The sequence below is a fragment of the Gossypium arboreum genome, chromosome 10 (genome assembly GCF_025698485.1).
Source record: "Gossypium arboreum isolate Shixiya-1 chromosome 10, ASM2569848v2, whole genome shotgun sequence".
Taxonomy (NCBI): domain Eukaryota; kingdom Viridiplantae; phylum Streptophyta; class Magnoliopsida; order Malvales; family Malvaceae; genus Gossypium; species Gossypium arboreum.
The window spans coordinates 114,543,659-114,559,951 of record NC_069079.1 but is presented as its reverse complement, the minus strand read 5'-3'; the positions used below and the strand labels follow the sequence as shown (position 1 = coordinate 114,559,951).

Here is a 16,293-nt window from a genome sequence, read left to right as displayed (position 1 = left end):
ATGTATAAGTGTAACTTATAAATGGGTGAAAGCAAAAATGCCAAAAATATTGGTAAAAGCATAAAAGCAAGGGAGTAAAAAGATAATTTGAAAAAGCCGATGGATAAAAGCATTATTCACTGATACATAACTAAATCGGATTCTCTGAAAAACTTATGCTTTTGGTGGAAAAAACCAAAAGAATCATAGGATCCTAAACATAACAAATTTAACATATTTAGCCCTCAATACTTACAAAATTCATTATTTTAGTTTTAATTCTAAAAAATTTAATAAATTTGACTATCAACATTTAGCCTTTTTAAACTAAATCGGATTCTCTGAAAAACTTATGCTTTTGGTGGAAAAAACCAAAAGAATCATAGGATTGTCTTTTATTGCCCAACGGGAATGGTAGGTAAAATTATAATGTAGGAATATTTATTTTTATTTAATAAATAAATAAATTTATATATATTAAACTAAAGAGTTGATTTTTTATTAAATAATTTATTAATTTATATAGTTAAAAATTTAATGCGTAATATTTATCCAATGATATCGATGTGTCATTTGTATCTTATTCTAACCTATAAAATTAAATCTTTAACAATAAAAATAAATAAAATTTTTAATAAAATAATTAATTTACCTATTAATCTAATATGTTAAGATTAGTTTACTATTTTTTAATAGCAAAATACAATCTTTTCATCATATTTCTAGGCGAGATGAGATTACTTAAATATAGATTTATATGGTTGTCCCTATATGTTACATTTGAGATAAATTTATATATATGTATTCCAGTCCTGGCCTGCAGATTAATTTAACCCGAATAAGTCCTTTTCATTCCAGTTGAGAATTTGTATTCAACTAAACATTTTGGACTTTGCTAGTGTCTTAATGTTTCTGAGTTTATTTTTTTTTTTGGAGGTTGGTCTGATATGGCGCTCAATCTCTCTACTACCTGTGAAAGCTGTAAGGATGAAAATGGCAGTCCACCACCACCATCATTCAAAGAGATCATCTCCACTCATCCTACAGAAAATGGGTGGAAAGTTTTCCAGCATCTTTGTTTCTACCAAGGTTTTTGGTGCTTCCCTCTTCACCTCGAAGGAGCCATGTTTGCTCAACACCATTTCAAGGCTCAAGCTACTGATGTTTTCTTGTGTAGTGCTCCCAAGACGGGAAACACTTGGCTTAAGGCCCTCAGTGTCGCAATCGTCACTAGAAATGATAACTCCAACAACAAACTCTTGCTCAACAAGGTCCCCCATGAGTGCATCATGTTCTTGGAAAAGGATCTCATCAAGAATCCAACTGCTCAATCCGATGAAGGCAGGCTCCCTCTTGTGGCCACTCACCTGCCTTACACTGCTTTGCCTAAATCCATCCTCCATTCAGGTTGTAAAATGGTCTATATTTGCAGGGATCCTAAAGATGCATTTGTTTCCTTGTGGCACTTTGCAAGGGGTATAAAAATCAACAACAACCCTGATCTCCCCATTGATGTTGCCTTTGAGTTGTATTCCCAAGGAAAATCAAATTTCGGTCCTTATTGGGACCATGTTTTGGGGTACTGGAAAGCAAGCCAAGAAAACCCAGAAAAGGTCCATTTCATGAGATATGAAAATCTATTGACAGACACCATTTCTGAGGTGAAAAGGTTGGCTGAGTGCTTGGGGTACCCTTTCTCCTTCGAGGAAGAAAAACAAGGGTCAGTGGAGAAACTTGTCAACTTATGCAGCTTACAAAATCTGAGCAGCTTGGAGATCAACAAGAATGGGAAATATGGAGATGCTGAAAGGGGAATTAATAACAATGTTTACTTCCGAAAAGGGAAGATCGGGGACTGGATGAACTATCTCACCTCTGAGATGGGAGAGAAACTGGACAACATCATGGAAGAAAAGCTAAGTGGGTCAGGGTTCACATTTCGTGAACCCAATTAAACCACTAAAACCTGCTCCAGTTACTAGTTTTTTATCTTGCACTCTTTAGGGTTTGAATAAATCTGAGCTTGCTGCTTGAATAATGGCTGCAAATTTCGAGCATTGCTTTTCTCTACCTGTTGAAATTGCAGGGTTGCATTTCAACGTGTTGTTTGAAGTTGCAAGGCAAGGGTTTTCAAGTTATTTGTCATTTTCGACATGTTGATATTGCAGGTGTCGTATGTTTTCTGTATGAATTGATGATTAAATTAATCCATCTTCAACTTTTCATAATCTACGTCAACACATAATATAAAAGGTTAAAGTACTGTAATCATTCTACTTTTAAATAAAATGTTTAATATAAAAATTGCCCCCTAAACTATATCTCTTTTACCATTTTGGTACTTAAACTTTTGCTCTCATTTTTACCCTTCAGCCTCTGCAATTGCTACCAAATCATGGGTTTCTCAAAGTAATTGTAATCTGTCTTTAGGACGGCCAAGCTAATTACAGATTATTGAGCAGAACTAATATTTTGGGAAAGGATGCATTTTAGGGTTAAGTTTTTAAAATTGTGACCAAATCGATATAATACATATAAGTCACACGGAAATAGACAACAAAAAAAAAACTAATTTTGATTAGTTAATTGACGAAGTTAAAAAAAAGTTGATTATTCATACATATTTTTCCTTATTAAATCTCATCAAAAGAAAATAAAATCTAAAGTTTCATGAGTTCCACAACTTTAACCGATGCAGAGGTCTTGATGAAATATCATTCCACCAAGCATTCACACAAGGCCGACTAGTTACAAATGACGATTTAGAGCTTCTTATGAAATAAACAAGGTAAGGAATATGGTGCAAATCGGCCATGCTATAGAAATCTCCTCCGAGATATTTATATTCCGACAACCTTTCCTCGTAGACATCGAGAACTTTGGCTAGGTTCCGCAATTCGATCTCGATGATCTTCTCGTCAGGGGCGACCCCGTATATTGGATTGACAAACATTTAGCGAATGAGTGCATGCTTGCGTTGGAGGGTTGAATTGGTGAGACTCCACTTCCATCCATGTATCCACAAGGGTGGAGTCCGTTAAACTACTTGAACCCAAAAGATCGATGGTGATTCTAGTTTCGTTATATTTGCGTGCCAAGTATTTGCATATTGCCCTTGATTCTGGTTTTCAATGGAATTCATACAAATTATCAACAAAAAAACAATTTTTTTAAAGAATTAATGAATCTTACCAAAGATCTTGACATGTCCATCTTCTAATGCCGGTATCTGGCCAAAGGGCTATCATTAACTAAAAAAACATTTGGATTATGTTGCTTAATATGTAAATGGAAATCACAATTTTATAAACAAATTAATTATTTATAAATATGAAGGTGATTTGATAAAATATCATGTTTATGTTTGGGCCGAATTTAAACAATTAGTATATAAGAGATGAAGCTGAACCCAACCTAAACCAACCTGACCCATCAACCCCAATGGTTAATAGCCTTACATTTAGAGATAAATAAGGTGGTTTTTTGTGGGCAGAATTTTCGACATCGACCGGGACAAGCTTGTATTGGAGGCCTTTCTCGCATAGGCAAAGCAAGACGCGTGCAGTGCATGTAGAGAGGGGAATTCCATGAACTTTGATCACCATGGATATTTGCTGTAAGCTATTCTTTATTTCACCAAGAAATGAAGATGAGGGTTGAGAAGAAAATGTTGGTTTGTTTTTTCTTTTCTAGTTAAAGATTGATATCACTGCTTTTTCGGTTTCTATCGATTCATTCTTTCCCTTCTGTTTATTTCTTTTCAATTGCTGCCTGCATTTCTTGTCGGTTTGTTATTAGAAATGGCATCTATGGGAAGAAATGATACAGCTGCTTCAATGCTTGCATAAATTATTCACACTCCAATCCAAGTGCCTAGAATTAACCTGGTACGTTATATTCCTTTCATTCAACTTGGTGATATTATTAAAAGAAACTAGAAAGTAGAATGATAAAAGACCAATCAAAGGTCACATTCAGAAAAAAAGAAAGAAAGGATACATCATTAATTTCGATTTTTTCATCATCATCAAACCACTAATAATCAAGATTTCAATGTTACATAATATAGCTATTATGAGCTATGAATCTGGTCTAGGCATTGGTGACCTTCTCTTGGTTACTGGTACTTTTTTCATAGTAATGGTAAGCTGCTGCACTAGACAGCACGGCCAGTGTTAAGGCTTGTGAGTGCATCCTACATCAAATCAAACACATTTTCATCATCATCATCATCAGCAGTATCTGACATAAAAATACTGATAGAAGTATGCATGCTAAGCTGAGTTTAATCAGGTTTCAGAAAGAAAAATGGTATAAACCTTGCATGAATAAGCCTCAGACTTGGCTTAAGAGGGCTATTTCCACGGCTGTTATAAGCCAACGATGCCCCAATTGCAGATGCCCAAACTGCACCTGCAGGATCCAATATTGCACCATATCAACAAAAAAAATGAACATCCAGAAAAAAACAATGAAACAAAAGGAATTAAATCTTAAACTGACCAATGTTAGTGAGCTTGTGTTCTGAAACCCAAGACTGAAATGCCTCCATGTTTTTCTGGTTACTATCTGTTTTTGCTAGTTATGTGTGAAGCTAAGATTGAAAGGGAAGAGGGCAAGTAATTTATAGAGAAAGTGAGATGATGTTGAAACGTGTGCTTTTGTTGGGAATGCGGTGCATGTGGCCCCTGGATTTGAGGTTTTCACTATCTCTTGGAACATTGGATAAGGTTAAACCAGAGGCTTTCTCACCTGTTGGCTGGTTTTTGTTCCTGTCTTTACTTTTTTGACATGTGCGTAGATCCTGTGGGCCATTAGCATTTGGACCTGAACTAAAAAACTAGGAGCTAAGATATTTCTCACTTTGAGCAGGTGGTGGTGTTAGCAGCAGTGGGAATTACTATTTTCTTTGATTAGCTCACCAAACATCAAAGTTGTTTAGTCCTCCTCAACTAATAAATTCATTTTGATTTTAACACAAATATCTTGGATGTGTTTCTTTTTGTTCAATTTTGTGCCTCAATTTCATATATGTAAAAGTTTGATGACATAATATTTTGAGATTATGATACATCCACACTTGAAAAATACAAAAAATATATTTTTTTAAAATATTTAGATGATGATGTGGTACGATCTTAGAGTGCCACGTTCTCACATCTTGATGGAATTTAAGTTAAAAGACCAAAATGAACTTAATTGTTAAATTCAGTAACAAAGTGAACCTAAAAAAAATACAAATATCAAAGTAGACCTAATTACCAAGTTTAGGGATTAAAAATTATATTAACCCTCAACTTTATTATAGATGTGGGCTAAGAACACTGAGAGAAGCCAACAAATATTACAAACTGAAGCACATTGGGCTTCATCCATGGCAACAGAATAGTTTAGAATTTAGCTTTGCTTTGGCATTTGACATATATACGGTAACCAAATTGGCCCAAAAGCATTCGATTTTGAAAATGTCGGCGGTTGTGTCTTAGGAATCCAATAACTTGTTGGATTGGAGCAGCGTCCAGAGCTTTCAACGGTTCCTCAATAATTCCATCCTTTCCAGAATCCCTCCATTTTCATGGCTATATTAACTGAATTTTCCCGCCAACTCAAAACCAGCTGCATCAATGCACTCTATAAAACAAAACCCACGCTCAGATTTCTCTGGAAAGAAGAGAAAGATGAAAGAAACTGAATCATCATTAACAAAACGAAGAAGTAAAACCAGCAAAAGGAACCCTCTCAGAAAACTCCATTAGTTATCCTACTTCTAAGTCCAACTTCACTGCCACTGAATCCATCATCAACAATAAAAATGACAAGAACAAGGACGAGAAAAAATCAGAGTAACAAAAGGCAAACGCTAGCTCCACGCCGTCTACATCACTAAAAAATGCCTTTTTTTCATGTAATTTTGATTGGTTCTCGGTTTTTTCTTCCTCTGTTTTATATTTGTATGTTTTAAGTGGGTTTTGATTTTCGAGTCTGGGTGGTCTAGGGTTTTTAGTTCTTGAATTTGGGTTTTTGGTCCATGAGAGAATGTTATTTTTGTTGTTTTAATACTAATGTCTTGATTAACATCTTGTTACAATTAAGCTTTTTGGGTTTTAAGTAACATTTTTATGTTGAATTTTATTTTTAATGAATTAATTAACATTTCTCCTGCATTAGAGTTTAATGGGTTTTGATTTTATGCTTAGTTAAGCTAATAGAATTGCATCTACAATAAGCCTATGAATTTTAATTGATGTTGATTTTATTAATTTAGTTTTTAGTAGTTCTTTTAATTGTTTCATTTTCTTCATTTTCAATGCAAGCTACATTATTTGTTTGAATATGGTTATTTAGATTCTAGACAGTAATCGTGTGAATTGATTAGTGTTTTTGATCTATGGAACTACTTATTTTTTAGAAGCAGTAGATGGAATACACTCTGTGGTCTGAAAATTATGTGATGTTGGTTATCTATGTTTTTCTCAGCCACTTTTTCTCTCTAGTTTTCTGGGTTTTTCATGTAAACTGTACTTTGTGGTTTCGATATACGAGTTGTTGATCACACTAAACAACGAGGCCGGATTCAAGGTGGGTTTCTTTGAACACTCTGCATTTCTTGTTGGTTTGATGCTTTGTAGTCTTTGATTACTCGAGAAGGAAAGGATACTTAAAAATTGTTAGCAAACTTAAAACCATAGTTGGATGATTTATGTTAGTCCTTGAGGCAATCAAATGGTATTTCAATGTTGTAAGTAGATATTTACAACTAAATAGAAGATGGAAGTGATTTTCAGCATTCACTCTCAACTTGATAGGTTGTTAAGTGTTTAGGCCACAATTATAAGACGAGGACTCCAAAACTTTGATCAATGAAATGTTCCAAATGTTTATTCTTTTGGTACCTTGTGCTTGACCATATGTTTGGATATTAGAAAATAGAAAGAGAAAAAAAAGGGCATGAAACAATTGCTAACTTGGTTAACAAATGCTTATTTTTTTTTAATCAGTTTTCATTCATATATCTTCTGTTTCATATAATAATTGAGTCTCGGGGGAGATGGTAGGTGATGAGAATGATAGACTGTTGCTCCCTTTTAAAATGGTTTTGTTTTAGATGCCCTGGTTTTCCACATATTTGTTTTGTATCAATTTTCATTCATATATCTTCTGTTTCCTAACGTAATCGAGTCTCGAAGGAGATGGTAGGTGATGAGAGTGAAAGACTGTTATTCCCTTTTAAATCAGTTTTGCTTTAGATGCCCAAGTTTTCCTCTTGTCTATATTTCTAAGCCAAGTTCCTGTGAGGACTCAGAAAATGACTTTTGGAACATGAAAGTTTAAGATATTTGAATTATTGTGTCTTGTGATAGCATGTTATATTTAGGTATTGAAAATATGATCTTATTTATTTAGATTTTTAATCTTCTTTACTCTTTGTATCTTGTTCTCTTCTTTACTATCCCTCACTTACCTTATTTACTAAAAGTCTTTTCGCCTTGTCTTTAATATAGGAAAAAGATGGATGGAGATGGTGATATTGATATCTCCAAATCATGGCTAATGCTATTTTGAAAGGTTAGCTTAAAAGCTCCCCTAGTTTCTTAATTTGTATTGAATGGATAATTATGCTATTCATCTTTGGGAGATTTTGGCCTTTCATTAAAACAATTTATTTAGAAGTTCTCTATCAACCTTATATATAAAACTTATGTTGCTCTGACTCTTCATCTTTTTTTATGTATTTGTGTTTGACGCATATATGGATATAGGTATAACAATATGACTCCAAGGATTCTCCAAATTACATAAAACCAAACCTTGGAAAAATTGAAATACCTTTATTTAACACTCACATCCAAGTTTGAGTAAATGATGCATATATGTACAGTGTTTCTTCCTGTCATGATTTCTTCCCTTGGAGTCAACACGACAATTTTTGGATACGGATAATGGCAGGTGACAGTAAGATTGTTCTTTTCCTTTTCACATTCCAACATTTTACTCAACTAGGGGTGAAAAAGAAGAAAGGACAAACAAAATGCTGTGTCAATGGACAATTTGTCGTTTCACTTCATGGAATCAATTTAACTCGAAAATGATTACATTCTGCCTGTTATTGAATCATTAACATGCCATGAATGCTTGTTTATAGGCTGTGCTATGGCATTTAGATCAGTTTGCATTTTTCACACAGATATGGAATGGAATTCAAGTGTTAAACACAAAAGTCGGATGGAGCATGTTTCTGGAAGCAAAACAATGATATCATGCCTTTTTCTTTTTATCTACAATTTTTTTTTTTTTTTTGCTTTAGTTACGTCACTAGTATTAGTTATTACACATTGATGTTGATGATTGCTTTTGCATTAAGTCATATCTTGCTTCGGTCTCTTTGAAGCTTTTTTTCTTCCATAATGATATGAATCCTTTAAGATAATTTGGATAAATATGTTTTAAGCTGAGCTTAGTGGTTTGGTTATGTCACCACGATAGCAACACTGAGAGAAGGCTAAGCCGGTGAGGTATATGCTTCCAAGCACGACTTACCCCACGATTTCATTGATAAGTTGAGCTATGATACTCTGATTCGACTGCGAGGGTTGGAAATGAGTATGTATGCAACATGGGTATGTTCAATTTTTTTTTCAAGCTTTTCAGGTATTGGGAGAGTCCTTAAGAGATTCGTATTGGATCCTTACCCTTGTTGGATACTGGTTTTGATGCATTGGAACATGTAGAAAATTCAAGAGTCGGAACAACATAAGGATGGTCACTGACAATTTTTGGTGTAATATAATGCTTGAAAGTCTTCCCAATCGTAGGTCGAGTAGCGAATGTGCATCCAATTATAATCAACCACCATGATAGTTTAGACTACACTTCTACCCGTTTAGAGTAGCTTTTAATGTGTTTGATTGACAGATTTTCCATGTCTAGCAAATCTGTAGTTCATAAAAAAGCATACTCTACCGACACTGGCATTAAAGCATGGGCTTGATTCCCTTTTTCAATTGTGAATTATTGGTATCATGCTGGCAGGAAACTTTTGTCTTGTTCCTGTATTGTCCAAGTCTTTTGCTGTTGTACTACCAATAATGCAGGTTAGGCCTATGTTAATCGGATTTGATTGTTGTCGGGCATGGGTGTTCAATCTTTTCTTGGATTTTTATAAGAGTACGATGAAAGTATCATGAAGACTCTTATAATAAGAGTTAGATTATATTTTATTCTTTGTATTTAAAAAATAAATAAATTAGTTTTTATATATTAAAATAAAGAGTAAATTGATCCTATTAAAAATTCTATCTATTTCTATTCTTTAAAATTAGTTTTTATATATTAGTATGGTGTACAGGTGGCATGTCACGTATTATTGTTCAGTTATTTCATTAAACACACCGATTTTTAAACCGTAAATAGGTGAAATAAGTGAAATTTTGTTTTAAATCGATTTTTTTGTTTAAAAAATAGGTGAAATTTTAAAAGAAATAATTAATTTATCTAATTTTTTAGTAGAAGAGGTAAAGCATAATATTACGGGCATCTATTTCCATAAAAAAGTATACTTTAGAAAAGGAAAATTGGAAGCAACAAAGGGCCAAGCAACAATTTGATTGTGCCAATCAGCCATTACATTTATATAAAATTTAATATTAATTATAAGTATATGTAGTTTTGTGGTTTGCTTGGATATGAGTGGTGGAGCCTACTGAAAGAAACATTTTACCCTATACTGAGGCTAAATAAGCTCAGGGTTATACCTTTCTTTCTATTATAATAAAAGTGGTAAAGGACCCAAGGATTGTTACTGGAGCTCATTTTAAGCAAAACATTACTTTATTTTATTATATTTCTGCTTTCTTCATCGGTTTCCAAAGTAAACTTATTTTGCTCATCTAATCTTCCTATTCAATTGGATCCTGTAAAAGTTAATCCTTCTTTTTTCTTTTTTGATAGAGAAACTCTAACATTCAATTCGCTCAATTGTTTCAAAGATGGGTTAACCTGAGCTTTAGAAAAATCAGTATGCTTCTTACACTCATTTTAAGCTAATATATAGAAAGATTTTGGGTTGATTTTTAATTGGGGTTGTGCCTGAGTTAAAGGTGAAGTTATAAGAAGTTTGAAACTTAAATATTTGGTGTAAGTTCTAATTTTAAAATTTGAAGTTGGTTAGATATAAAAATTGAACTGTTTGAATTTCTTTTGATTTAGTTCAATTAAATTTCATTTGCTTGATAAAATATAAGTTTGATTTTCATATTTAACTTTGAACTCAATTACTTTTATTTGATTTTCAAGTCAAGATTGAATTGAGGTTTCTAATACTTCTAAAATAAACTTCAGTTAGATTCGTTAACTATTTAAGTCAATTATTGAAATATTCAAATTTAACTTGTTCGATAACTTGAGCTATAAACTCCAATTAAAAAACTCTAATTATTTTTTTATTTGAAATCGAAAATCTTACAGGTACAAGTGCTCTTTTATTGCATAAACATTTTATTAAAAGAAGGAGAGAAAAAAAAAAAAAAAAGAAAAGGATAGTACAAATTTAAATTATATGAACATCTCAATCACTCACTTCAAACAACAGACAGATAACTTTTTTTTTTTTTTTAAATAAAATTTCTTGCAAGTATGGAAACATGTTTCAATTTGCTTTCCGGCAGTTGATTCTGATTTCCCCAGCATTTCCTGTGAGAGGTTTAATGTTTCCCATCTTGATCATAGACTTGGCAAATTCCTTGAACAATAATGAAGTATCGGCTGCATACTTTTTAACCAAACCATCAGTTAAAGAACTTCCGTTGAAGATCTCTTGATCTGAATGAAGCAAACCCTTCTTATCCAACAAATTCTTGTAGTATAAGTTATCAAAACAAGTTGGTGTTTGACGGTCGAGAGGGGCGAGCACACTATCGTTGCCGCTTCTCGGGCAAATCCGTCGCAACGAGTTGGCAAAGGAGGGGTCTATATTGGAGTCGTTGTAAATGTGTGACCGAAATGATGTGCAGCGGGCGAGGCCAATGGTGTGTGAACCTGCGAATCCGAAAATGAAACATGATGTGTCTATGCTAAAATGTAGTTATCCGAAAATGACATTTGGATTACCAGAAAGTGCTACAAGGTTTTTTATTGAGAGGCCTTGAGCTGAGAAGCTTGAAATAAGAGCGCTTAGATTAGAGGTGGGCGGTGGAATAGAGGTATTTGCGGCACTTCTGCTAGCGCTTGTCGAATCCCTTCTTCCCAACCTTACTTTCCATGACGGACCCCCTAACTGCATACACCACGAAAATGATCAATTCATAACATTATTGACTGCAATAAGGTACCAAGTGTACTTACCCGAACAACCGAATCACGAGCAGCAATGGCGAGAATATCAGCGCAGGATACAACTCCAGGACACGCTTTCTCCAGCCGAGCTTTGATGTTGTCGACGACGTTGAACCCTCTCGCCGAGTTATTGTTCGGAACCGCGGTTTTCTCACCTATAAACGTCGAGTTATCGTCCAAAAGTACCGACCCATCACAACCCTGCTCACCATGAAGGCTCAGTGTAGGATTGTCAAACACAGGTATTTCAAGAAAAATGAAGAGTACTCACGTTAACGAAGCAGTCGTGGAAATGTAATCTCAGCAGCGAAGCTCCGATGCGAGTTTCGTTCTTTATAGCAGCGGCAACTTCGGCCTTCACTATAGATAAAGCTTGCGGGCAAGTGGATGAATAGTAATTAGGAGAGAGTTGGGCATTGGTTTGACATGAAGAAACAGCAACAATAAAAATAATTAGTAACAGTGAACGAAACAAAGCCATGTTGGTTAATGCAAATTTGTTGCCAATCATATTGGAAATAAAATGAGGCCCTTTTTATAGTGTGTAAATGCGTAAAGATTTGGGTTAATTCTCACATAAGGATTTGGAAAAACGTGGAAGGTATAAATAAGGTAACGTAGGTTGCCAAGTTCCTTCTGTTGATTGACGTACGTTTGTTTGTTGTGATGTTTTTTTCTTTATTTTCAAGATCTTCTATTGAAAGCTTAAGGTTCCTTTAGCCTCCAATGCTGCCTTTGAGTAAGTTTTATTTTACACTGATAAACAATAATAAACTTAAAGACCCGTCTCATCTATCACGATTGCAGATATAAACAATGTTACAAACAACTCGAATTGAAGGCATCTTTAAGCAAATCATGAAAGTAAAAGTAAGTTTTCACTGTTTCTGATAAGTTTACCAGATGTTCTACAGCAGCTATTGTTGAAGTTCTGAAATAAGCAAGATAATTGTAACGAAAATAGTAGCTATAATCCTTTCACAAACACCATGTTTTTTCAGTTTACTTTTCTGCAATTGATCCTAATTTGCCCAGAATTTCCTGTGAGAGGCTTGATGTTGCTCATCTTGATCATAGATTTGGTGAACTGTTTGAAAAACTTTGAAGAATCTGCGGCATACTTTTTAACCAGAGAGTCGGCTGATTTGTCGTTAAAGAGCTCTTGATCGGACCGGAGGAGACCCTTCTTTTTCAACAAGTTTCGAAAGTAGAAATTATCGAAAGTAATCGGTGTCCGTAAGTCAAGGCGTCGATGAATGTTATCTTTTCCGTTTCTGGGGCATTTGTGTTGCAGGGACTTAGCAAATGAGGGATCAATGTTGGAGTCATTGTAGATGTGTGCTCGAAATGTTGTGCACCTTGCCAGGCCAATAGTGTGTGCACCTACATACCATTCCAAAATGAAACCAGTAGTTAATCAAAACAAAAGTATAAGCCTTCCGGTGCTTTCTCTATTTTACTTGGACTCTTCTTCATTCTTAAAGTACTCATATCAAACACCTTTATTGACACATTTTTAGATATGGGAACACATGAAAAAGCTTATAAAAATTGGATATACCCGAATCAGAGTAACATAACTCGAAACAATGTAGAATTTGCCTAGTTAAGAGTCTAATTACCTGAAAGTGCCACCAAATCTTTCAATGAGAGTCCTTTAGCATGGAAGTTTGATTTGAGAGCACTTAAGGTGAAACTGGGTGCAGGAATGAACTTGTTTGCATCAGCCCTGCTAGCAGTGATAGAATCCCTCCTCCCCGATTTAACTTTCCATGACGGACCCCCTAGCTGCAAATGATAAAAAGGCCATTAATTGCGGTGGTCCGACATTTTCACAGTCACATTGCGGTCAATTACAATAAACATCAACGTTAAAGAAAACAAAACCGTCAAATAACGACCATAACATCGCGTTGCAGCTGCTACTTAAATGCAGACTTACTACGACAGTCGAGTCACGAGCTGCAATGGCAAGAATATCGGCACAGGAAACTACTCCAGGGCAAGTTTTCTCCACTTCAGCTTTAATGTCGTCGACAAGTTCGAATCCCCTAGCCGAGTTATTGTTAGCAAGTGCAGTTTTCTCACCAATAAAAGTCGAGTTATCGTCCAACAATATCGAACCGTCACAACCCTGCAGGTATTTTCATAAACCAAACAGCCAGAAGATTGGAGCTAAGACATAAAAAAAAAAAAAAAATACAAGTTTATGAAACAATGCTCACATTAACAAAGCAGTCATGGAAATGCAACCGCAGCAAAGAAGCCCCCATCCTTGGTTTCTTCTTTAAAGTGGATTCGGTTTTAGCTTTGACAATGGACAATACTTGGGGACAAGTGGATTTGTAGTAATTTTGAGAGAGTTTGCTTCCATGGCTGCCTTCAACAAATGCACCAAAGACAAGAATGATAAGAAGAAGTAACAAGGACCAAGCTTTAGCCATGGAATGCAGTCCTGTGAAATCTCAAAGGAAAAAAATGGTTATTTCTGGACACTAAAAACTACACAAAGTGGAAGCTTTTAAGCCTAATATAGCTCAATTTCTTCAGATACTTGGGTGATTGGGTATTTGACAGAAAAGGGGAGAAAAGTTATAAGTAGTTTCATACACTAATCATTTCAATTAGAGTTAATCCTTAAAAGTAATGGCAATTTGTTTATAGCTTTATATCTCCACAAATTTTATGTTTACATTATGCAAACCTTCTTTTCGATCCTACAAAATCCAATTCTAGTTACCATACCAATACAACACTTTCAATTACTTTGTTTTTTATTTATTTATTTATATATTACAAGGTTTCACTTAAGAAATAAATCCAATTTTGGATATATTAGTCCAAAGTTAATGGTTTGTTGAGTAAACATTTAAAATTAAAATTTTCAATATTTTATATTTTAAATGTGTTTTAAATTATTTTAATTTTTATTTAATATAAAAATTTACCAAAAGATGTTGAATAAGATAAGTAGGTATGTAGCTACTTATCATTTAATGTAGATTTTATTTTATTAAAAATTTAAATATTCAAATTAGTATAAGTATCTTTTATCCAAAACTATCTAAAATAGTATAAAATATTATATTAATAATATTAAAATTTAAAATTAAATAATTTTTAAAATTAATATTTATTTTTTCAAACAATAAAATTATATTCAGTACTTATATTGACTAATTAACCAAACAATTTTTAATATAAATTCAACACTCATCAAATTTAGTAGTAAAAATTCAGTCCTTCAATTTTCAGTATTTAAAATTTCAATTTATCAAACATATCAACTAAGAAAAAATCTAGAAAATCAAAATATGATTCATGTTATATTGTTGAATTCGGTTTGGCATCTTTGATATTTACATTTTTCAATTGTTTTTTTATGTTTTAGTTAAATTTGGTTATAAAAGAGTCAAATCCTTTTTTATTTTAAATATAAATGCTAATTAAAATATTAATTTTTAATTATATTGGCATGGCATTCATGCTGACATGACATTATTTATCTTATGTCTCACATCAAGAAATAATTTTAAAATTATAAAATCTTTAAAAATTCTAAGAAATTAAAATTAAAAAAAGTTTAAAAATAAAAAAAATAGCATGAAGTATATGTGGTAACCCATTTGGGTTACTATATTTAAAAAATTAACATTTTAATTAATATATTCGTTAAAAAATAATAGTTAAACTCTTTTTAAAAACGGTGATAGTCAAATTTAATATTTTTTTTTTTTAAAAAAATTCAAGAATCAAATTTAACTAAACAAAATAAACATCAAATTGATAAAAGATGGAGTTTTGTTGAATTTGGCTTGGGTAATTGGGTATATTTCGTTTGAAGGTTAAAATTGCCATATTTAGAATTGAGTGGAAGTAAAATATATATAATTTTTAATTAGTTGTTAATTGTTATGGTATAAACTAGATATTTTTAATTTAAGGAATAAAATTAGAATACTAGATAAAATGATCAGGACAATGCTTTGCTTTTGGTTATTTATTTGTTTATATTAAATTATAGAGTAAAAATTTAAAAGTTAAAATATTTTTAAGTTTTTGTATACTTCCTACATTAAAAATTTAGTCTCCTTACTTTTATATTTAGGAATTTAGTTTCTTTACTTTTTAAATTTGAAAATCTAGATTCAATTATTACAACTGTTAAAAATTGTTTGTGTTAAATTCACTAGTGTCATATTTTTAAATTAAAAAAAATTCACTTGATAGTGATGTAAAAAAAAATAGCATTGAAAATACCAACTAGTGTTGGGTGCAAAGCTTGTAACCAACATTGTTGGAAGGGGCAACTACAAACCCCAAACATGAATTGTGAAACGAACATGAAGAATACCAACAAAAAAAAATAACATTGAAAATAAAAATGTGGATTTTTCTTAAAATTACCCATTCAAACTTGTAATTATAAAATAGTTTTTTTGTTGGAATAGTATTCTTAAAAAATGATGTTAACATTGTAATTGAAATAATTAATAATATTACTATTTAGACAAGCTAATGACATTATAAAAGCAGCGAAATCAAATTATGTAAAAATTTAAGTATATGAATTAAATCTAAGTTCAGTCCATTATAGGGCCAAATTGAAATTTGATCATTGTTTTATAATGTTAAAAAAATACAAACCCAAAAATATGTTGATTTTTATATATAACCACATAATATTTTAATCAAAAGTCAATGATATTAACTATTTAGACTAACTAATAACATTATATAAATATAGATACCAAATTATGTTAAAAATTAGAGTATAAATTTAGGTATAACAAAAGACTAAAATTAAAATTTAACATTTTTCTATAATGTGAAGAAGAAAATTATACACCTTTCAAAGTATATAAGTAGACCTATTAATGGGCTAGATTATTTGCCTAAGCTTAAAGGCCGGCTCGAAACTTAGAAGGGTTTGAGCAAAAATATTAAACTTGAAAAAAAGGCTTGGCAAAAAAAACATTAGGC

At 32.6% G+C, this 16,293-nt stretch overlaps 4 protein-coding genes and 2 long non-coding RNA genes across 7 annotated transcripts; 3 read left to right on the top strand and 3 right to left on the bottom strand.

Moving 5' to 3' along the window:
• Positions 1-767: 767 nt before the first annotated feature.
• Positions 768-2,207, top strand: LOC108488605 (flavonol sulfotransferase-like). Its single transcript, XM_017792892.2, has one exon. It carries the CDS (start codon positions 927-929, stop codon positions 1,932-1,934), a length of 1,008 nt encoding a protein of 335 aa, XP_017648381.1. The 5' UTR covers positions 768-926; the 3' UTR covers positions 1,935-2,207.
• Positions 2,208-3,441: 1,234 nt separating this feature from the next.
• Positions 3,442-4,623, top strand: LOC128282488 (uncharacterized). Of its 2 annotated transcripts, none has more exons than XR_008272766.1 (3): positions 3,442-3,652; positions 3,778-3,866; positions 4,562-4,623. It is a non-coding gene; the product is annotated as an uncharacterized LOC128282488 (long non-coding RNA). The 2 variants fall into 2 exon arrangements; XR_008272765.1 differs by having other exon boundaries at positions 3,443-3,648.
• Positions 3,927-4,631, bottom strand: LOC108487180 (uncharacterized). The gene is made up of 3 exons (XM_017791448.2): positions 4,483-4,631; positions 4,299-4,392; positions 3,927-4,174 (listed from the first exon to the last, which is right to left on the bottom strand). The coding sequence occupies exons 1-3, from the start codon at positions 4,529-4,531 to the stop codon at positions 4,072-4,074; spliced, it is 246 nt and encodes an 81-aa protein (XP_017646937.1). The 5' UTR covers positions 4,532-4,631; the 3' UTR covers positions 3,927-4,071.
• A 1,520-nt stretch (positions 4,632-6,151) lies between these two features.
• LOC128282474 (uncharacterized) lies at positions 6,152-7,690 on the top strand. The gene is made up of 2 exons (XR_008272753.1): positions 6,152-6,558; positions 7,482-7,690. It is a non-coding gene; the product is annotated as an uncharacterized LOC128282474 (long non-coding RNA).
• A 2,706-nt stretch (positions 7,691-10,396) lies between these two features.
• LOC108487179 (peroxidase P7-like) lies at positions 10,397-11,904 on the bottom strand. Its single transcript, XM_017791447.2, has 4 exons — positions 11,582-11,904; positions 11,320-11,511; positions 11,086-11,251; positions 10,397-11,013 (listed from the first exon to the last, which is right to left on the bottom strand). The coding sequence occupies exons 1-4, from the start codon at positions 11,819-11,821 to the stop codon at positions 10,625-10,627; spliced, it is 987 nt and encodes a 328-aa protein (XP_017646936.1). The 5' UTR covers positions 11,822-11,904; the 3' UTR covers positions 10,397-10,624.
• A 252-nt stretch (positions 11,905-12,156) lies between these two features.
• On the bottom strand, positions 12,157-13,965 carry LOC108488438 (peroxidase P7-like). The gene is made up of 4 exons (XM_017792714.2): positions 13,536-13,965; positions 13,253-13,444; positions 12,933-13,098; positions 12,157-12,693 (listed from the first exon to the last, which is right to left on the bottom strand). Exons 1-4 carry the CDS (start codon positions 13,752-13,754, stop codon positions 12,308-12,310), a joined length of 963 nt encoding a protein of 320 aa, XP_017648203.1. The 5' UTR covers positions 13,755-13,965; the 3' UTR covers positions 12,157-12,307.
• Between the last annotated feature and the right edge of the window lie 2,328 nt (positions 13,966-16,293).

Coding starts and splice junctions, on each gene's coding strand:
- LOC108487179 (XM_017791447.2), bottom strand. CDS start 11,821: ATGATTGGCAACAAATTTGCATTAACCAACATGGCTTTGTTTCGTTCA. Junction 11,252..11,319: donor CTCGTGATTCGGTTGTTCGG/GTAAGTACACTT, acceptor TGGTGTATGCAG/TTAGGGGGTCCGTCATGGAA. Junction 11,014..11,085: donor AAACCTTGTAGCACTTTCTG/GTAATCCAAATG, acceptor TCGGATTCGCAG/GTTCACACACCATTGGCCTC.
- LOC108488605 (XM_017792892.2), top strand. CDS start 927: ATGGCGCTCAATCTCTCTACTACCTGTGAAAGCTGTAAGGATGAAAAT.
- LOC108488438 (XM_017792714.2), bottom strand. CDS start 13,754: ATGGCTAAAGCTTGGTCCTTGTTACTTCTTCTTATCATTCTTGTCTTT. Junction 13,099..13,252: donor CTCGTGACTCGACTGTCGTA/GTAAGTCTGCAT, acceptor TATCATTTGCAG/CTAGGGGGTCCGTCATGGAA. Junction 12,694..12,932: donor AGATTTGGTGGCACTTTCAG/GTAATTAGACTC, acceptor AATGGTATGTAG/GTGCACACACTATTGGCCTG.
- LOC108487180 (XM_017791448.2), bottom strand. CDS start 4,531: ATGGAGGCATTTCAGTCTTGGGTTTCAGAACACAAGCTCACTAACATT. Junction 4,393..4,482: donor ACACAAGCTCACTAACATTG/GTCAGTTTAAGA, acceptor TGGATCCTGCAG/GTGCAGTTTGGGCATCTGCA. Junction 4,175..4,298: donor CTGAGGCTTATTCATGCAAG/GTTTATACCATT, acceptor GATTTGATGTAG/GATGCACTCACAAGCCTTAA.